Raw genomic sequence first — 22,817 nt, 5'->3', positions numbered from 1 at the left:
CCGACTTCGTCGTGTAAAACCAGTTTATTCATAAAATATCGATTTTTCGACGCCATATTCGACATGGGAGTCCATCGATCTATTGCGAGCCAATGGCCATCCTCCCTTTCCACCATGGATGGATTCTAGCCATCTTGGTCTCTCTCATCGGCCATCTTGGCTCAGCCGCCGCACCCTCTAAATGCCCGCGCCTCTATCCGCATTCATCTTCCTCGCCCCCCGGCGGCATCCCTCGCCCCCCCCCCTCACTGCACCCCCCGCCCCCCAGGATTTATCACGCGGGCGCCACACAAAGGCGGGACGAACGGGATCCGGATCAGCGGCGGCCCCCTTTCAACGAGAACAACTTGGCTGACCCAAGCCATCCCATGCTCCTCCTTCTTCTCCTCTTGCTACGCACCTCAAGACATTATTCCACTCCTGCATCCATCTACTGTTACATCTACAGGTCATTCCAAAGCTGCGACTACGCTAATCAAAATAAATAAATACTTTTTTAATAAAGTAACGTTAAACGTCTTTCTCAAGGAGTAAACACAATGCGAGGACCTTATTAAGAAGAATAGATAATCTGAAAAATATCAAGTAGTTTAAACCAAATTATGATGAAATATTTTTAAATATTTTTAAACTATAAAAAGGATAAAATAAAGATTCAAGAGAAGCTCGTAACTCAGGCCACAAACTATGTAAATCAATTCTATACAACCGGAGTTACAATTATGAAATTGGAGAAGACGGAGCTGGAATATGAACTGCCGCTGTGGACGAAAATTGGCCTTAGCAGCTGAAGTGACTGAGCCCCCCAGTCCTGAATATGTGATATTCACATGCCTGTGTCCAAGTCTGGGGTGAGCTCTACTATAACCTACCTTAACTAACCCTCGGGTTGAATCAATGAGTGGGTACTGTTCGATGTGAGTAAAACTATAGGCAAAGGCCTGCTCTTTATATCCTGAGGAATATAGTTGATAACGGAAGTTTAAATGGAATAATCCTTGGCGCAAAGATTCAAAATTCCGCCAGTCAAAGAGAAAATGAGGCGCCGCGCCGTCTAGGTATGTGATGTATTCTGTGGGTGAGGGTCATTGTCTCCCTATCTCCCTCTCCTATTCTAAGGAGGGGGGGGGGAGCCTATCGAATAGGTCGCCTCCCTCTCCCTTTGTCCCGCACCACGGCAAATGAAATTCCATGCGACTCGAGTTCTTGGAAACTTCGATTCATATCGCATCCATATACAAGGTACAAGTAATTTTTACGCCGTATGGGCCGGGGATATTTCATCCAACCGGCTTCCCCCTGTCCCGTTGCCCGCAACCAACCACCTCGCCCAACCGTCGTACGCCTAAAGATTTGTTATTTACGTGTTAGTAAAGACGGAGAGCGATGAGGAATATCATATTCCTCGCCGAAGCGATCTTCGGTAAGCGGTTTTTCTGATCAGCTTCACGAAACAGGCTCCTTACTGCCCACACCAAGAAAAGTTGCGGTCCCCGCGAAAGCTTACGGCATTGCGCAGGTAACGATTTTGGGATGGAAGGAGTTTATTTTCTAAAATCCGGTTGTCATCGGTGTTGAGGTTATCTATATTCCCCGCAATCCCAATAGGCGTTCGAGCTCAATCGTCACCTATCAGAATCCAACCAATGATTTGAAATACTGGCTAAATAATGAGTGAAAATCTGTATGTACCCTTTTTGAAGATTTTTTTAGAGTTTCTCGATAAGGTATCCATATTTCTTGAATGATTTAAATTTCAAATCAATTGATTATTGTTTATTTCCTAAATTCCAATGTATTACCCGCAAATAGTAATGTAATCTTGGAACCTAAACTTAAATTTCAGTAAATGCAATTACCTTTCTGCTTTTCTTAAAAAATCACCTATTACTTTTCGATATTCAATTAACTCCGAGCCTCTTCAACGTGTTTCGGCTGTGAAGGATTTAGGCGTCGTAACTGACACTAAACTTAATTTCTCGCAACGCATTCATCTAATCAAGAGTAAAGCTATGTCACTTTTAGGTCTCCTCTACGACTACACAGTAATAACCGATCCCACAGCTCTAAAATCATGCTTCTCAACATTTACCCATCCAGTCACCGAATACTGCTCTCCCATATGGTCCATCGCAGCTCCTTCTAACCTCACCTCTCTTCACTGTATAACCAGCTTCTTCACCAGAATCGTAAGACACAGAGTTCCCCACATACGTGACACGTCCACCAGCTCACTCCTATCTTCTCTATCAATCACTGGTCTCTGCCAACAACGTACTAAAACTGATTTAAAACTTATTTACAATATTCTAAATTCACACATTGATTGTCCTGATTTGCTTTCATCCATTAATTTCAGAGTGCCTTGCCGACCCACTCGTACACATTCCTTACTCCATGCGCCCATCACTAGACTATCCCTCGTTAAGCGCTCACTCCAACATAGCCTTTAATCTCTGCTCAATTCATTACCAGACAATATGGATCCTTTTTTTCTGCCCTTAAACTCATTTGTCCATCTCGCCATGCCCCAATCCCCGGCTAATAAATAAACCTCCCTCTCCACCTCCCTTCCCTCGTGCCATCTTATGCCTGTACTCTTTCTTTTGATTTTTTTATGTTAAAATTTCACGTTCGTTACTGCGTCACTATAAATTGGCAGAAATGCCGCAGGTGAGCAACTCCTCAAATAAATAAAAAATAATAATAACGTAATGGCAATTAATATGCATGAAATAACGAAAAGTATCCTTCGGTAGGATATTTACCTCAACGCACTCATCAGAGGGCTAGTTTGAATAGGTGAGGATTCTTGTATTTCTTAAATACTTTGACTCCTTGCACACCAAAGACATGTTAAATATGGTAATCGTATTTGAACTCGTTCGTGTGAGGGGTCGATTAATATTATTTTTGTATCTCTGCTGAGTTGTACCCTAGAAGTTCATAAAATCCGAAGGAAATCTTTCAAGCCTTCATGGAAAGTCCGCCTCTTTCAGTCAGGTAAATCCAACCTCTTTATGTTAATGGAATGTAAAATAAACGTTGGAGAGCTCATCAAATGTGTATTTGAGGAATTCCAGTCATAAGAGTATATACCTCACAGTGGCTGAAGGGTGTGCAGGGAACACATTTTTACATATGAAGTGCTCATTCGGCTCCAGTGAATGAGCGGGGATTCCACCAGCAGTGGCATTGACGACCACTCGGTCGGTGGAGGGAACACGAAACTGGAATTGAGTTTTCACGTACCGAGAAATCTTCAAGGTCATGTCAGAGTAATGGTTTAAAATATAATTCCACACTGGATGAGAGCTCGCTTCGTATGTATGTAGTATATTTTACTGTGTTAGGAGTAAAAATAAAGCAGCCAAGGTCTTTCAGCCTAGTACTCACTTAATCAACCAATGAAAGTTCTTAAAATATCTTCCCCTAATTTCAGCTTAGTATTAGATGGAGTAAATGTACTTTTATTATTAAAGTATTCTACCGGTTGATTCCCATGGAGAATTTCTCGAATCATCCCGGCTTGTTTCTCCTCCTGTTCAAAGTATCTCATTTGTTTCTTAATTGTTGATACCTTCCGCAGGACTACTAATTTATTGATAAGTAATATTTAAGAAATAATTACAAGAAATTTGAGAGATATAGAGAAATATGTATATTTATTGATGCCTGACTCGGGTAGTCATAAACATTTTTTTATGTTAGCCCAACGTTCAAAATCGTAATTATTTGTATTGATACTGTAAATCCAGACCTGAGTAGGCTGAAAGATGTGACATAATACACAAAACAAAAGGGAAGTGTCTTCCATCGCAAGTGAGGCCTGTCCCTTTTATTCTAACTGTTTATCCTATTCTCTTCCTTCATTTCCCCTTTTACTCATCATTCTTCCCTTTACCTGCTTTTGCAAGCCAGGAAAAACATTATGCACTAAGATCTTCTATTTTTTGTGCATCGAGGATAAAAAGAGTACACGTATTTTTCACAATTCACTTTTGGCACTAATTTGTAAATTAATTTTATACTAAACACCACGTCGTGGAAAATTCCCCTCTTCTACTGTATACTGTCCAATAGAATGAGTGCGAGTAGGAATATTATGAGACTTGATATCGATGACGACCTGAAATAGATGAATTACGATAAAGTAATATTACAAAACTAACAATACTATTTTACTAAACTATGTAATAATACTATGACAATAACTTTTACTAAACGAAGCAATTTGACTTTTGGTTTAAATTGTTTTCTTCGTTTTCCTTAGGTAAGTTATCAATCCTATAAATGTCAGGTACACATTTAATTCTGACAGTTTAATGGACGGGTGGATTGCAACAGTTAAACTGTGAATGTGCATTAATCGAGTTTATTGGGCGCGAGGTGTTGTGTACTGGCAGTGGACGTATTGGATATTTCAGAAGTTCTAATGGAGGCTGTATGTAAGAGTTTTCTCTCCCGCTATCTCATCGAAGTTAATTAGAGTGAGGAAATCGTGAAAGGTAACTTTTCGGTTGCATAAAAACTGATCCTGAGTGTATCAGATTTTTATGTACCTTATTTATGTCTAATTAAGTCTATTTTAAAATAAAAATATTTATAAGTTCATATAAGTTTTTGATATATGCAGGATGAATAGATACGTAGATATTTCATATATTAAACCGCTTTGCAATTATGTTAGTGGTTTTCTTTTCCGAAAGAGTCATTAATTCTTGTGTAAATTGCACAAAGTTCCCTTCTTTTTCTCCATGTTTCGTTTTCCAATATTTTTTTTCACATTAATAAATCGACCACATTTTTTTCTATTCCTTCCATGTCTCTTCGGAAGACCTTAGCTCTTTTAAATAAATATTTAAGATTGTCATTACGAAACATAGAAAGTATTTTACGATATTTTTGGCGCTGATATTACGTGAAAGTATTTTATGGGAGATATTTATTTCAGAAATGTGAGGAAATGTCTGTGGCCATACTAGAACTAGGCCACTAAATTTGAGTTGGGACCCAACTTATCAACTGCGTATAGTACAGCAGGTAGTGTTGCGTGTAGCCTGAGCGACCTCAGGGACGCGAGTGAGTTCTCGTAATGCCAATGCGCGGCAACCGAGTCGAGTTTGAGTCGGGATCAAGAATTGAGTATCGTTTTGGAACACGGCACTTGCAGTTACCGACTCTACGCTCGAAGTCTTCGCTAATTTCGCAATGGAGAGCATCGACGTCAGAAAATAGACAAAATGGGAAAATTTTTTCAAATGCAATTTCCGAGAGAGGCCACTTGGTAGATTCTCAGGAGAGGATTTCAAAGTCGGAACTCAACTCTTTCAGAACGAAAGCCGAGATAGAGGACAAAGAGTCGGGCACATTTCCTAATTTCGCGGAGACTCTTATGTTTTTTTTCTATGCCCTTAAAATGCCAACCAATAATCCTAGGATATTGGTGCTTTGTTATTTTTTCTCGCCCTGCGTCCGTAATCACGGATTTCTGGTGTCCGCAGCCATCATTCGCGGATTAGCATCGCCATTATGGCCCGAACGTTTTGCGCGCTGTTTTTCCTGGTGAATGGGTTTCCGTCTCCCAATGGACCCTTCTGCCTCCACACTGATTATTGCCCTGCGAGGGTGTTTATGAGGAGGCGATTAATCGCTTGAATTATCACGACGCTCAATGGAAAGTGTTCCGAGGCTATAACGACGCCTATAGCGATGCCATGCGGCTCGACTCGGCGATCGTTAGCGGATAAAAGCGGGGTTCTGTAACTTTCGTCTGGCAGATTCAGATCCGAACACGACTGAGACTCTTTACATATTCTCCTCGTCCCGTTTTTATCGAACACATTCCATCCCTTCGCGGTGAAAATTTGTCTTCGCTTCTTTCCTCTCCAAGAAGACCTTTGCCACGTGGAGTTTCTTTGCGTTTACATGAGGTTATTCGTCCTCGTATATTGGCTTTTAACAAACAACGCTCGCGGAAGTATCCTCGCCTCGAGGAAAGTTCTAACCGTCAGCACAGCAGAAATATTTTTGATTTAACATTCAAGGTGGCTACTCTTCTGAAAAACGTGGAAATTCAAGGAATAGGGTGGTTTCCTATTTTTTTATTGCGTAAATCGAAAGATTATTACTTCTGGAGTACGTATTTCACGCATTTAGAATTTTAAATGACAAAATGTATTTTTCGCGATTTAATGAAAAGTGAAAAAGTTTTAAGCGCGCGAAAACGCGACGGCTAAGTATGAAGCCCGTATGACGCCTGGTACTGCTGTGTGAGGCCAATTGGGTGCAAGGCTATGAACGCCGCTACGATGCAGGCTGCTTGCTGCCGAGCATGGCGGAAACGTGGAGTACCTACCCTGCTAGCAGGTAGCGCTTGGCTTAAATAATGATTATTAATAACCTATCAAACAAAGGAAACTTTCCGACCATAGGCAGTTTTAATAGGTGATTATTAAGAGATGTTTCTCTGAAGTCTGTGCCTCATGCATGCATTGCTAATCTCAGACGATGCATAACTCATATCTACTCGTATAGAAACTACGTCCCTCTGACGCCACGTGGAGTGGCATCGCATGGGCGCCAATCTGGCCTTTTTCAAATGAGGTGAAAATTGAAGATTAACATTCGTCTAAACTGGGAATTCTAAAACCAAATAATTTGTGTATTATGAATACACTAGTGGTGGGTAACGAATCGCAATCAATGCCTTTCGTTTTCTTTGATGAAGGAAACTACCCCATTTCATTGTATCTGGAAAGTCATAGGAAAGGACATTTTTATAAAAGCGAGAAAAAAATCATATCTTCGTTATGATTCATTTGACATTTTTTCCTCATGCTTTTGGCGCAGTAATGCTAACTCGAGTATTTACCAAGAACATGTTACGCATTATGCCTGATTCCTGAAACTATAGCACCACAAATGTCTCTCTACGTCATTGCAAAGTGTGGTTTTTACTGTTGAAAAATGTTTCCCCCCGAACTTGAACGGGAACAAATAATGCATCTACATTACGTGAAAATTGGCGTGCAATCTTGAAGCCATTATGTCTGTAACTTGATACTACCTCTCGATATCGATGAAAGTTTTTTATAACATCCTATTTAAATGCATTTATTTATATTCATATTTTTAATTTTGCGCCTCACTATACACTATATTAGGTAAGCGCTGGAGTTCATTTTCCCACAATGAATGTGAAGCTTTGATGTGGAAATCACAAAGGATGGAAGTGAGCAAAAAACATAGAAGATGTGAGGCCTGTGATTTACAGCTATCGCATTCTACCGCTTAAGTTAGGTTCACGCGGAGTGTTTTGCGAGTTAGCTGAGCCATTTCAGATTAAACGATTCCCTTCAGTTCACAATAAAGCCTTTCCTCCAATCTATGAATCGTATTCTCTATCTTCCCTTCTCTGACTTGTCCAACATTCTTCCTTCCGACACGGATTAAAACATCCCCTCCCCGCTCAATACTCGCTCCATCCAAACCTTTGTGTCTTTCGCATCTCGTCCAGACGTTACTCCTCTACTTTACCACAATATCTAACACTTCTACGATCCTCTTTCCATCGCTTGTGCTTTATTTATTAATAAACGAACTTCCGAAGAGTCTCCGAAGATCGACCATGATTGTTTCCTCAAAAACCTAGGTATTGAGTACAGTGTTTATGGAAGCCTCCGAAAACAGCCAGAGGCTGAGGATTAGAACATGTAAGTAGTGGAGCCCAAAGGTTCAGCGTTCAAGGATACCACCGTGGAGTGAAGAGGGAGGAGAGAGGAGTAGGTATGGTGGGTCATTTGGTGGGAGAGAGAGAGACCGCAGACATTGAGCTCGCCGACGCCTCCGACCCCACCGCAAAGCAATTGCCCCCTCCCGCACCGCTGCCACCTTGTGGTCACTATTCGAGGCTGGATTCAAACACGCGTCACACGTCCCTTCCCGAACACCAGCCAGCCATTTCCCATCAACCTCCGCTTCCATCACATGCGATATTCACTCCCTTCCACACAATCAACCGCGCGGCGAGGAAACACGTGAAGACCGCCGCGAACTAATGACTCCCCCCCCTATCCTCCCCAATACCCCACGTTCGATCGCTGCGAGGAAAACGATTTTCCCCTTCTCGAAGCTTTTCTCAGGTGCCTGAGGCCAGGGCCGGGATTCGCACTGATCTCGCCTCGAATGAGCGCCCGAATTGCGAGACGAGTCGTGGCTTTCCCACCGATGGTGAGCAATTAAGAGGACTCATCACTCCCCCTCTATAGATCGCATTTTTTTTCGTGGCTCATTTTGTGTTCAAAACTCATGCCATCTATTGAGTTTTATAAACTGAAACTTATGACTGTTATGGTATGGTAACACTTCGACGTTTCTCTTACTATCGATTATGCTTTATCTATTAATAAATGGACTTCCAAAAAGTTAATCGACGATCGACTGCTATCATCAGAGGATCCAGAATAGGAATAAGAGGGTCTAGGGTGCTCTTCTCCCCTGTATAATGTATATATTCAATAACTGAACAATCGTATAATTTTACTTACAAGGCGAGACCACGAAACTTGCTCCGCCTTTTTCAATGCCGTATTTTTATGGCCTTCGGAATGGTGAACACATCCCTGAACTAGTAGTGGTTCCGTTTAATGGGTCTTGTTTGGCTGAAATTAATTAATTGCCATGCGGTACTTCTCACAAGCCGCATATAGTTCCATGATATCGCAATACTCAACAGGCGGGTCAGGTGGGTAGTGGTTAGCGTCTACGGCTACCACTCAGGGGACTAGGGTTCGGGGCTTCGTGATGGCTGTAAATTTTGTTGTGATCATTTTTCATTTTTTTCAAATTTTTTTAAATTAAATTTTTCAATTAAAATTAATGAAAAATTTTTCATTTCATTCAAATTTTTCATTAATTTTAATTGCGACAAGCATAGACAGGAGACTATTTTTTTATCATCATAATGGCGAAAAGGTATTTAAGCAGTGTCATTGCTGAGCACCTGCTGAGTGTTGCGATATCATGGAACTACACGCGGCTTGTGAAAAGTACCGCATGAAAATTAATTAATTACAGCCAAACTAAGGCCCATTCAACGGAACCACTACTAGTTCAGGGATGTGTTCACCATTCCGAAGGCCATAAAAAATACGGCACTGAAAAAGGCGGATCAAGTTTCGTGGTCTCCCCTTGTTAGCGTGAATTGGATATTTATAAGTGCGCATTTTAAATTGTCACTGTGGTTTCAATTTCTGACTGATCTGGTTTTGATAAAACGAACAGTCCTTCGTCCCTGTGGACGTGATGATAGTGATGGTGTGTCTTGTATTTTGCAGACGCCTCTTCCTCGAACGAGGCGGTGCATCTCCAGCAGCGGCTGCGGAGTCTCAGCACGGAGTTGGTCACGCTTCGCAACCGGCTGCACGTGTCGCAGCCCAACGGCGCCCCCGCCGCGCCCAATGCACCCGCACCGCCCGGACACCACCACCACCACCAGCACCCGGGCGGCGCCGCTGCGGCCCAGCACCACGGCGGCACCCCGCTGCACCAGCCGCACCAGATCGTGCACCACGCCGCCATCGGCATTCACCTCGCCAACGCCGACGGTAAGACCACGCATCAACCGTTCTGTTTCACAGGAACTGAAGCACAAATGTCGTGTAAATACTAAAATTAAACGGTCACATGGGTCTAAAGTCAGGCACGTAACCAGGGGGGAATCAGATTTTACTCAGTGACGACCAGGGGCGCAGCTAGGAATATAGGCTAGGGGGGATTTCAGGCGCAACTAATACTGGGGGGCTGGGGATGTGGTATACGCGCCAGGGTACGGGGGGCCTCCGCCAGAAACAAATGTAAGATAAATGGTTAAAAATGTTGAGTTTTACGGCCTTCTGAGGGATATCTTGTTAATCCTCACACTATTCTATAAGAAATATTAATCCAATTAAGTAAAATTGATTTAACTTAAAAATTTCTCTTAGCTCTGGGGGGGGGGGGTTTATCCCCCAAAACCTCCCCTCACTGCGCCACTGGTGACGACTTATTAATAATTTTAATGCCTAAAAGCACAAATAATACATAAAATATGTGCAGACGTATACTTGGAATTGAGCTCCCTTTGAGACTTCCCCCTTAGGGCTTTAGGGTTGCCGACTCACTCATTAACTAATAATTCTAAATTTCAAATTATAATTTGCCTGTGCGGCATGCCTTTTTTCTCTTTTTTACATTTCCCGCGTTACATCTGATGAGGAAACTGCTAGCCCAGGAGCACCTATCCTCTGGCACTCTATATCTCGATATAGCTGCATTTCATAATTACGTTCCACATTAAAGTATACAACTTGGAAAAAAATTCTCAGGCGATATAATTCGTATATGAAGCACTGATGGGGATAATTTACTGGGATCCACAGCTTAACCAAAACACTTCCAAAACACTTTCCAACTTAAAGGAGGATGGCGATATTTGGTTGAACTGTGTAACAGGAAATATAGTCACAGATGCACTAATATTGTATGTCTCACAAATTTTCAATAGTCTGACTCAAGTTTCGACACTATTCACTATTTCACTATTCATACTATAGGTATCATTCTGAAAGACATTTCAGAATGACATATTGTAAAGTGCTGAAACCTTCGGCGGACTTTTAAAAGTTTGTTAAACATACAATATTAGTGTAACTGTGATTATTTTTGCTTTCCTTGTAGCCGATTCAGGCTTTTTGAACAGGCTCCCTAATCCTCAAATTCGTATCTGCGTCTTATCCCTTTTAAATTGTGTGGTCGTCGTCTGTGTCGGAAGGTCTGGATAATATCTAGCTCCAGATGATCCATTGCGCGATGCACAACGATTGCTATTCAGTTTTATCTAGTTGGAGGTGATGGGCTCGCGTAATGAATCGTCGGATTGAAAACTTTCAATCACCCAATGTCCGTACCACCGAACTTGAGACAGTGGCACACTGACACCCCCGTCAATAAAGTAGAGATAAAGGAAAGTGTTCCCCCCTCCCTAAGTGAAGCTAGCATGATTGCGTACCTGGCCATATGAGAAGGACCTCTAGAGTTGCTCTCCATTTAAATGCTACAGGTGAATCACAACATTTGGAATTGTTCTCTCATTTCATATTATTCGGATGAGATTGCGATGTGCAATACAAATTATCTGAGTATACTTGAATTCGGGAGCCGAGTCATTTATTCTTTAAGTGTTCCCGTGTGCGGTTTATAGCGACCAGAATTCCATTGTTTTCAGTTCAGAGAAGGGCTTCTTTTAGTGGAATTCTAACTTATTAGTAAATTAAAATTCATTTGCAATTTCCCACAACAGTCGTATTTTGCATAGTTTAAGTAAAACAAGGTTTGAAAGGAACATAGGAAGCATTAAAATGTATACTATCTAAAAATAATTGGCATTCACAAATATTTACGGTTGTTGCGTATTACAAAAAAATAAAGGCACGTTAGCTCCTTTCTGAAAAGATTTAATACTTCAACAGTAGAGTAAGGCGGACGAGACGTCGCGGAGTACATGTACAGTTAGGGAGAGAAGAGTTCCTTTCTGCTCTACGGGTCAGGGGAGAGAGAGCGAGCGAGCGAACAGGTGCTCACCGCATTTACGTGAGGTGCGCGGACAATCTGCGCCGTTGTGTTCCCCTAGCGGCGAGAGCAGGGACTAAAAAGCCCGCAAGGGCGCACAATTGAAAACCAAAAAAAATCTGCAACTACGGTGTCAAATAGGAGCATGGCATCTTTCATAACCGTTCTCTTTGCCAATCCCGAACATTGGTTTTTGCAAATCAAAATACACTATTCTAACCATTTACGGGCCCCGACTGGCTACAAGTGTTCCCGTGCGCGGTTCTAAGCGAACAGCGTTCCTTTGTTTTCATGTCCGTTCAGGCTTATTCTGGTGGAATTCTGGTGTAGTAAAGTTGTAGTCACTGACAATTTTCCACAAATTTTCGACTGGTGTCAAAACGTTTTGTATTATCTTTTCCGAGTAACCATATGAACTGAAGAAAATACAAATAGCACTGGAAAAGGCCGTGGAGTGAAATTTAAGTTTCTTTGGGAAGTTTTCCAATGACTTTTGATTTAATAATTTTGAGTCAAGCGTTCCGACCGGGTCCGCATCCACTGGCAATCAACGGTTCGTTCTTTCTTTACAAATGTTTTCGTTCGCATGGCAGTATAATTAAAGAAAAAACTCATTACCCAAAAATTATTTCTATATAAGTTGGTACATACACTGTCTCGGCCGTTCTAAATAATCAATTAAATTAGATTCTGCCATTTCAGTCCATCGACAATATGTTATAAACTTTAACTTTTTTTATTCTTGGAAAGAGATCAAGCTCACTGCAATATTGTTTACATTTCTCGCATATTCTGCAAACGGTCCCTGTGTTGTCTAGTCGTTTTTTACTAAGAAAAACTAAGCCTTGGGCCTCAAGTGAACATTAGAAGCATAAAAAGTGTTACTCTCGAAACATAACGGGCATTCTCCAATGTTTACGGTTTCAAATAGGTACGTAGCGATTCTCTTTTTTTCCAAACTTTGATGATCTCACGTTTTCTTTAGGGTTTTATGACACATGATTGGTTGCTGTTGAAACATACAATAATTCTTTTTTATTTACGTACAATGGAAATCTTATTATATTTTTTTATTTTATTATTGTGAAAAAACATTTAACAACCTTTCATGTCTTCATGTATCAATTTATTGTTACCACTGTCATTCATATCCCCAGAGAAGAGAAAAGAAATATATAGAAACTTCGGCAACCAATTTTGCATTACATTCTCAGACCTATAATCCTAGACGTTGATCATCATTAAATAATTGAAGTCAAGAAAAAGAATTACAAATAATACTTGTATCGGAAAATGATTTTTTTCTATCTCTTTGATACATTTTTTTAATATGGCGTCCAAACCACTGATCCATGTTCTAATTTACTTCTTACATGATATAAAAACACAATGCTTCCAAATCTTTACATGATTTTATGTACTTTTATAATCTGTTTACAAAACCCAACATTTTACTGGCTTAGTTAATAGTAGTATTAATAATAATAATAATTATTATTATTATAACGATTTTTTTCCAGATTGGATAAATTCGATTATCGTTCTCATATTGACAGTGTTCACTTCTCCCCTCTCTCCGCAGATCCTAAGAGTAGGCTGCACCTTTCGGGTGGAGGGGGCGGGGTGCGGGGGGGCGGGCCCCTGATGGGGCGGCCATCGCCCGCCATGGCTCCCACCTCGCCCCCGGGCGGCACCGGCCCCCTCGCCTCCCACCTGCACCACCAGGGGCAGCACTGCGCCGCACCCAACGCCGGCGGCCAGCGCTTAAGCGCCAACGCCGCGCAGCCCAGCGTCTCCACCGCGGACATCGAAGACCTTATACACCTTCCCGGTCCATTGACGGAAGACGCTGTGATCCGCTGCCTACACTCGCGATTCCTCGCCTCCCAGTTCTACGTAAGTACACGCTCTTCTTCCTCGTGTTTATTTTTCATCTGCTTCCGCTTGAGAAGGAAAGAGGCGATAGGTTGACATGGAGGAAATGATGACCAGAGCCCTACAAATCGCCTTCCAAACTCCCCAACACAAATATTACATTGCAATATTCTCAAATCCGCCGCAAGCATTGTTGTCGCTCTGCGCGTACTAACCCTTTGAATGCCAAACGGTTTTCCAGGTACTATGCTAAAATTGCCGAGGCATTTTGCAGTAGGTTAAGAAAAAAAATTGTATCTCAAAAACAACTAAACGTATACATTCAAAAACTTCAATAAATCTTTATTATGTGTGGATTCACCTTTTTAGTGCATTATTTGACGAATTTTTGGTAATATGAGTTTTTTTTATAATTAAAATAAAATACCTAGTTAATGTTAAAATAAAATGAATACTGACTATTGAATTATTAGTGAACTATCAGAATCTAAGAGAGACATAGCATGAGGATCGCTATCGCGCTCCTGGCACTTTTCGCGAGAGATAGGAGGAGCGCGATGGCGCTCCCCGGCACTCTAAGAGTTAAAATCAGGTTTAAAAATCGCCACCTGCGGCGCTGCCAGTCATCTATGTCCACTTTTCATGACGTCAGTGATACATAACTGAAACAAAAAATCATGTAAACCACAAATTAAACCCATGCGGGATGATTTTTAACTAAAAAAGACTACTTCCTCTACGGTAAATGGTGAGAGTCGCATTGAACGAGATACAACTGCCTAGTGGCGCCACCGCATAAAATGCGCGCGATACGACGACAGATGCAACGCTCAACCGCCATGTTCTTGGGGTCCTTCAAATGAAGCTCCATTGCTCGCCAACTCGCATCGGTTGACGATGAAATCGAATGGAGCCCTGAGTAAACCGAGTGTGACCGTGGTTGACCAATCACTCAACATGGGACAGCCGTCAATGGGCAATTATGAACGGATTTCGGCGACTAGGGTGCTGCTTAGGGGTTTGCTTACAAATTTGATTTTTTCAAATCTGTAACTTGTTGGAGCGGTCTGAGGAACTGCGAAAAATCGCATATTTGGGTAACTGGGCGAGTATGAATGCACTCGATGAATCGTCGTCAAGCGGAACTGCACTCGGCTACTGGTTTCCGATTACCCCGCCAGAGTGCGGGCTCTTTGCCCATTTCTTCGTCAAAAAAGGGGAATGGGAAATGGCTGATTTGCAGACGACTGATTTTGTCTTCGCACAGAAGTCGTTTTGCCGAGAATTAGCTCTGAGCAAAGTGGGGATGTTAAAACCCGAGCAATAAGTAAGAATGTTAGGAAAGCGAGGGAGAGGAAGGAGGAGAGTAGGATTTATTGCTGAAACGGAAGGGAAAGAGCCTCGTTGTGAACTGAAAGGACCTTGGACCCTGTCTAAAACGTCCAATATTGTTGCTCATTTTAGAGTTTTTAGAGACTATTTTGCACGCATGTGCTATTAATAGAGGTTAACTCCGCTTAGGTAGGCACATCATTTATTTCCTAAAATCCGCAAATTCATGGGCAGACCATCCAGCGAACTTCACTTGGACAAATATGGCAGATGGCCATGTCACAACAAAGTCACGATTTTCGGATTGAGTTACACACGTTTTACGCGTAGTATTCTCTCAGGCACACACTAAAATATCCGCTTTATCCAGCAAAAAGTTTGCCAACTTATCCTTTTGGTGTGAATGACCTCATTATCTGCCGCGTTGTCCCCGTGTACGGCACGAACGAATAGCCAGCAAACGAATAATTGGCTTATCCGTGAAAGGGTGATTTTTCTCGAAGATAGTCACGAATGGAACCGTTGTCTTTTTTGTATCTCTCGTGAAACAGAAGAACGGCTTCCTTCTCCTTCCTCTCCGTCTTGCCACGCATCTCTTCTGCGACTATCACTGTGTTGCTTTTGCCCGGCTTGAAGACAAATTATTCGTACGGAGCACATAGCATGAGTTTTCGTTACTCGTGCGTAATACCCAAAATTATTAATGAAAAAATCACCATGGTTTCTAGTGTAATTAGTACCAAAATTACGAGCTTGAAAATTTGGAACGCGCAGTTAAATATTCATTACTTATCATACGCAAATTGATGATTACGTACATATAAGCATTTCACATTCTTGCATTACGCCTACAGTTTCCAATTCGTTGTCTTATAAGTTTTACATTATATTTCCCATGCCATTATTTTCATGTGCCAAAGAATATGTTTGGTTGCGCGAAGTACCTACCCATTTACAATTTTATCGCATTTATTCAGTGGTTTTTTAAAAAAGTTCCAACATATGGTCATAATTGTTGAATTGTTGTACATTTACGTATTATCACTGAAATTGCTCGATCACAAAGCTCCGCAATATTTTTTGCCTCAAAAATGGACCCTTTTCAACATCTTTAGAGTGTCAGATGGTACACATTGAACTTTTCTTCACCATTTGAATTATTATAAATAAAAATTGTGAACAATTGGCTTTCTTATGGGACAAGACTCGGATACCTATGACACAACTATACCCTTTACGCACCTGATGGAAGAATTCAAGCTCCTAAATACTCGTTACTTATCATACGCTTCTCATTCGTGTTTTGTTTGTTGTAACTGTGAATCGTGGAAGAAGGGACCTCAGAATTAAAAATAACACAGGCATAACAATTTGAATTGAGAAGTAAACTCCGGAAAAGATAAAGATGAGGCTAAAAAACAGCCCCTCTCATTTTCAATGACTCTTGCGTGCGAAAATTTTCTGATATATTCGTGCAGGAGAATGATAAATGGCGTCTTGTACTCGCTAATTTCTGTTTTCACCACCAGGAGGTGTGCAGCTAGTATATTCATTAATTACAATCTATATTTATTGTACATCTTGTCTATAAACCGGTATTTAGCTATAATGAAAAAGAGAGTGAACGTAAGTTTTGGAAATCCGTGCGGAGCGTCTGATTTTATTCGTTTCTTACTTATCCCAGGTTCGTCTTGGCGTGCTCTTTTACTGCCCTCCCTCCCTTTATGAAATTTACCGAATAAGATAATGCGACAGTTTCTGAGAAATAGTTTCCACGTAATACCAGTACTTTTCTCTTTGATCTTTTGATTTTAATAATCGTCAATAAAAATTCTCATGGATTCAAAAAAGTTCAACGAAATAGGTGGAAGAAGTAGTAGTTGCTGTTTGCCATAGATTGCTGGCTCGCGTTGAATATTTTCTGTCCGTGCTTGATAATTTTATTTATATCCGGTTAGTAAAAATACCGAAATTAATCTGCTCCTTTTTAGTCTTGCCACTGTAAAAATTTTATTAAAATATGCGTTACTTTAATTACATCTATGTTTATCTAATCAGTGTGAAATTAATTTTAAAAATCAAACGGCAGAACGTGCGAAACAAGCATTTTTGTAATAATATTCACCCCAACAAGTTTTAAGGTAAATATTTCCGCTCGTAAGCTTCGAGAGAGTGTTTGTTTTGCGTTGGTGCTGGAACGGCCTTAGGTAATGCATGACGTCGCGGGCACGACTCACCGAGACCATTACGTTTTTCCCCCCGAGACTGTGTGTGAGTGAGTGTTGCCCGTGGGGGTTGCACGAAAGGAAAACTCGAATCGTCTACACGCGCTCCATCCAAGAAATCGTCGGAAAATTCAAGACTCCGTTACAGTATGAGTGAAAGTGAAGGAGCATTCGATCTCTTCCCCACCCCCTCCCTCACCCTTTCTCCCGAGGCCCTCGTATAAATCTCGTGTATTTTTTTTATTTTTCATCGTTTCTCCGAATATGCTCCTTCTGAATCCCTGGCTTAGAAACGAAAGTTCCTCTCTTTGCCCGATAAATTACCGTAAGCTCAAGAAGGTATTTTGCCCCATGTTTTCAGGGAAATGATAGCTGGTAGGGTTTCCCACTTCCATTCCAACAGTGTTTTTTGCGTGACACCATCACGTTGGCGACAATTCGTATGGTTCCTACCCTTCGACCTATCTGGCATGAGTAACCCTACCGGGAGTAATTTAGAAATACTCCCGCCAGTGCAGCTCTAGACACCGCGGCTACATTGTAGCCCAAAGGTATGGATGGAGCGAGTTCTTATTGAGGAGGGGATGTTGAAAACAGTTTAAGCGGGTTGAATTTTTGGTAAACGAGGAAGGGGAAGGAAGAGAATAGAATGTTCAAAGGTAGAACGAAATTGTATAGGCCTTAATATGTGAACTGAAGAGGGAAGAACATGAAAGAAGGGGAGGCTGTCAAAACGCTACTTCAGTGCTCCCTGAAAACCTACCTTAAGCAGTATAACACCTAAATAATAATAATGAACAAGGTATGTTATTTGGAAGAGGTGACCGACAAGGGAAGGAAGAGAGGCGTTAGCCTGCTGTTAACGACAGTTGCCATGGAGACCACGGCGTGACGTACCATCCGACGGACGGAGTGTTTCGCTTGAAATGTCCTCCACACAATACTCAAGCTCGGGCCGGGCTGCTTGTGAAAAATCTCTGCCACCGCCACTCGGAACATGTGAACGATTAACTGCCTACATTATTCATTTATCCCGTGATACATTCCGTCCATGCATAATTTATTGTGCATGTGACAATATTTCTTCGCTATACCTGAAATGCATCCCTTTTTATGTAATCTTTATATGAGAGCATAAAGTAATAACATATTTATTTTATCTTGGGCCATGGAAACATTCTCTTCATCATCATTTTACTTTTAATAACATGCAAGACCATCAGGGCAATTACTATTCTACTGTCCACTAAGTTTTCTATGTGAAAATTAGTTATTCGGTTCATATTGAACCAATGATGCGTGTGATATCATTCAGCAACAGGTCTATTTAATTCTATTCCCAAGTTGAAAATGTTTTTGCGATGTTATTTTGGTACAGAACACTTGATAAATTTTGCATAGTGTTTATTGAAATACTTTAATTTTTTCAAAGGATAAAATTAGAATTAAAATTTTGATATAAAGAGATTAATTAAAATTCATTTTCAATATTCTTATGGGGTTACGATACTTTGTTCATTAGGGACTGAATTATGACATGTCTGAATTCGATGCGTACAATGAGTGAATTTAGAAGTAATTCGTACTTTTGTGATACCACAACTTCGTGCGAGCCTCTTGGTTGCTAATCACTTTTTATCGTAGAATTTTTTCGAAGACTAATGCATGGCAAACTATATATGCAATCCATCATACTTATTGTTTATCTAAACAGACATATTCTTTATCTAACCACTCTTAGCCTAAAGGTAGCTCTTTTAACATGTGTTAGGAGGAGTGCATGATGGGTAATATATCTCGAGTGCCACAATGTCTATTACCATGGATGATTGCCCCTGTTTTTGCTGTAGTGCTTTCTCGCGTGTCGTTCCTAACTGTGGAGGAAAATGCGTTGATTGTTCTGACAGCAATCTCGGGTATTGATCTATTAGGTGCTAGGAGGTGCAACTTTCGCCGGCGTGTATCATTAATATCTCGCTTTAAAAACGGGTTAATGATAAAGAAATGTAACTTGTCCCCTAGTGCAGTCGTTAAACGCTCACCGTTTTGCTCTATCTGTACAATTGATCAATTTCTAGACATAATTTCTTTCATTTCGCCGCGAAGGCAAACATTTTTAAATGCCAGGCGTGAATTGGACTCTTGCTTTATGTAGCAAATTTTCGTGACTTTCGTAGAAAGAATTTCACGTATTTGATATCATAAACAATGAATCATATCCGTGAAATTTGTTCTGGAAATGGATATGAGTTTTCACAATCTCATATATATTACAGGGGATACATTGCTCCCATTAAAAGTCAAAGTAATGGTGATTCAGGAACGCGGTGTTATTTTACATGCTAGCAGATGTAAATTGAAGCCATTAATAGCCAGTGTTAAGTATGATTAAGACCTGTTTTAATTCCAGAATGGCTCCGATATTGCGTCAGCCTTATTTGTTTCACCAACTCTTGGAGCGTGAAACTCAATGCATTGGTTATGAAAGGGAGCCGAGTATTTTCTTGTTGTATGGGTACAAATAGGTTATTTTTCTTTAGAAAAGTATTTTAAGATCTTAGCATCTTATCTCTTGGTAACAGATTAAAGTTTCTTCTGATGACAGGAAAGTATGCTTTGAAGTTACTAAGTCAGGTAACATGTAGCCAGATTATATGTGGAACAAATCTTAACTTTTACATGGCCTACAGAAAAGAGTGTATTGTGATTTTTTAAATATTTTGTCCTTGTCACCATTATATTCTCCGATATTTGTATTGGATTAACTTGGATTAAATGAAATATTGTTGTATTTCATTAAAGCCTGTTTTAATTATATCGAATAATTTTTTTTATTATGTTTTGTATTTACTGAGTAAAATATACATTTAAGAGAAAAAAGGCAAGATAGTGTTTGTTCTATGCATACACGCCAAATTAGCGCTCAAACTGTGTTTATTTTACTAAATTTGTGTTTCTAAGAAAAAATATTTATCATTGTTGTGCAAGACTGCAAAATAGTTAGCGTCGTAGATGGTGCATTTGTTAAAGTAAATTTTTGTTTTTGTTCTTTAGAATTATTGTTAAACCCTTTCATCTTAAAATGGAAAAATCATATGTATTTTCAATTGATTTTTTCTTATTCAAGACTTCTCACGACGCTCTCAGCTGTACGACGTTTCCTCTTTGGATCTTTTGAGTCGATCAACTGAAGTTCCATTGTATTTCATTACAGCCGATCCAGTTGTTACCGAAATACAACCCTATAAAATGGAGTAACTCAACAAGGACAATATGCTACTATCCCTCAGCCCATAAAGGGCCATAGTTATATTATTTGAGTTAAAAAAAAGGCCGAAATCATTCGGTCCAACTTCCCTATCGAAATGGAGATAGCACCTCGCCTGCCTTTTTGCATATCGCGTCTTGGTATGGCTGCTAATGAAGTCTGCGGGGACATCTTATTTAGCTACATCGCGCGCTTCCTCTCTGCTGCATATTCGTCTCACTGTCCCAGCTTTCGCATCCACAGTATTCACCCTCCCCTAGAGAGAGTTTTCTCGTGCCATTTGCATCTCGTTGCAACTTGAATGCATTCCCCCTCCTCTCTCACACTGCCGCCAGCCTTGGATTCAAAACGAGAGACTCCCCTAGCAATCCGCTGCCTCCGCAAACCGAGGGCTGCTCCACATCGCACATGTCTCTGCTTCGACTGCAATCCCATACACAGAGGAGGGACCACACGGAGTAGTTCTTCGTTAAAACTTTCGCGGGTGCTCGTCATGGTTGTTAAAAACGTTTCGGTAACTTTTTGGTTTAACTAAATCCGCGGTAGTAGAACACGTAGCGCTGCGACACGCCATCGATCTTAAGGAAAATAAAATTGTCGCTCAAGTGAAAAGTTTTAAACAGAGACTCGTGATATAAGCCATTGAAATAACAAAAGAGGAGAGGAACGCTTTTAACAGGGATATCGGCCTTAAAATAAGTCGTACTTGGCAACCCAAAAACGCCCAACAACCGACAACTCCCACTCCAATCCCTCCACCCCCTGACCGGGAAGCCTATATATATACAAATAAATAAAAATTCCTCATTCATGAGATTCCGTTGAAAATTCGACCAGCATCGGTCGGTAAACGTTGACCGAAAATTGACGAGGCGACAGAGCCCAAATACCTTTATATAGCATTCAGAGTACGAGTTCTGCTACCTCTCCGGTCGCTTTTTTATCGGTTCTCAAAAATGTCCGCGGTGCGGCGCTGAGTGTGGAACGGAAGAATTTTTTTACAATACATTCGCAGAGCTATCTTTAGAACTGCGAGGAATAGCATTGAAAAGTTATGGATATGATAGATCACGTCATCAGGGATATAAATCAGTTCACAAATCAGGTTAACAGCCCATATTATAACTTATTTCTTCGTGAAATTCGGATCGCTTTGCCCTTGTCTTTATTAGAGAGTAATGGACCCTGAGAAGTGCACAAATAAACGGTGTCACTTAATAAAATATAAGCATGTGAATAAATAAACTCTAAGAAATGTTATAGCTAGCAAAATCATAAATTTTAGCGGCGCACCCATCCTAAAAGAGATATCCATTTTTTTGCCGAACGTTGAAGTCTCCGCTCAGAATGTCGTTCTCAAAATTTGTGACTTCTGCATATATTTTTAACTGAAAACTATTTTTTGCCAGATTCTCCCATTAGCTTAATTGGATGCGCAAACAATGCCTTAATAGTAATACAGTCATCCCTTCATAAATAAGGCTTTAAAGAGAGGAATAAAAGTACTTAAGTCCGGCGTTTCTCCAGTTTGCCTTTTTGTTTCAATTGCTTAAATTTCGTAATATAACTATCAATTCATTTAAGCTTGCTTTTTTTTAGAAGTAATTGTACCAAGGCAATTTTCCACATTTTGGCATCATCAGTAGGCATTTTTTTCGCCATTACTTGCGGCATGGAGTTGTATGCGTTGTAAAAAGAAGGCATTCGTTGATGACGAGTTGGCGTGTGGAAAATCTTAGAATTCTGGTTTACTGCTCTGTAATTTGACACCCATTTTCTCAGAGGTTCTGCTGCTCCTTGTTCACTGTATTTACCACCAATGTTTTGGACGAAGATATTCCCAACCCCTAGTTACCTTTTCAGTTTCCCATTAGAACTTCAAAAAAAAAAAAAAAATAATCCGCGATACGACTTCTCTCTTTTGTGTCGGAATCTTCGGCTCAGTTAAGCTCCCATAAGCTATTCAAGCATTAATCCTCAGTCCACTACCCACTGCGAGCAATAACTTTGCAAACATGTTTACTAACTATGGCTTATTTCTAATTGTTGTATTTTTAAGTCTCTCCCAATATATATGTATCAACTGTGTCTCCATTCTTCTATACTGCGTGCATTCCTTTACAACTGATCATAGCTTTAGCCTACCATGATGCATTGAATCAATGGCTGTCATCAACAACCAAGTTCTGAAACTCCATAAAGGAAAATTGGAACTAGCCACTCCATCCTTTATTTCCTACTCCAGTTCACAAGGTGGAAAAAATCCAAAACAATATGGTATTACAATTGGATCCAAGAGAAAGAAATGTCTTTAAAATTTACAAAAATCTAAACATGCTTCCAATACGCGATTTATTACACTACATATTAATAACAGACAACTATTTTAACAATAGCTACAAAACTGTAAGAAATGTAACACACGATATAGGACTCCGAAGTACTAGAATATATAATGTACCTAGTTTCATCAACGCTCACGGGAAAAGAACCTTGGAACACGTAGT

At 40.5% G+C, this 22,817-nt stretch overlaps 1 protein-coding gene across 1 annotated transcript in view; it reads left to right on the top strand.

Annotated features, from left to right (window-relative positions):
• LOC124165212 (unconventional myosin-Ia) overlaps window positions 1-22,817 on the top strand; it is a 235,512-nt gene that overhangs the window by 110,589 nt on the left and 102,106 nt on the right. Inside the window, exons 2-3 of the mRNA XM_046542492.1 lie at window positions 9,339-9,608; window positions 13,193-13,506. Of these exons, the coding sequence (XP_046398448.1) occupies window positions 9,339-9,608; window positions 13,193-13,506 (584 nt within the window). The remainder of the gene's footprint in view (window positions 1-9,338; window positions 9,609-13,192; window positions 13,507-22,817) is intronic.

Source organism: Ischnura elegans, chromosome 9 (assembly GCF_921293095.1).
Source record: "Ischnura elegans chromosome 9, ioIscEleg1.1, whole genome shotgun sequence".
Classification (NCBI taxonomy): domain Eukaryota; kingdom Metazoa; phylum Arthropoda; class Insecta; order Odonata; family Coenagrionidae; genus Ischnura; species Ischnura elegans.
This window is presented reverse-complemented; position numbering and strand designations above follow the sequence as displayed.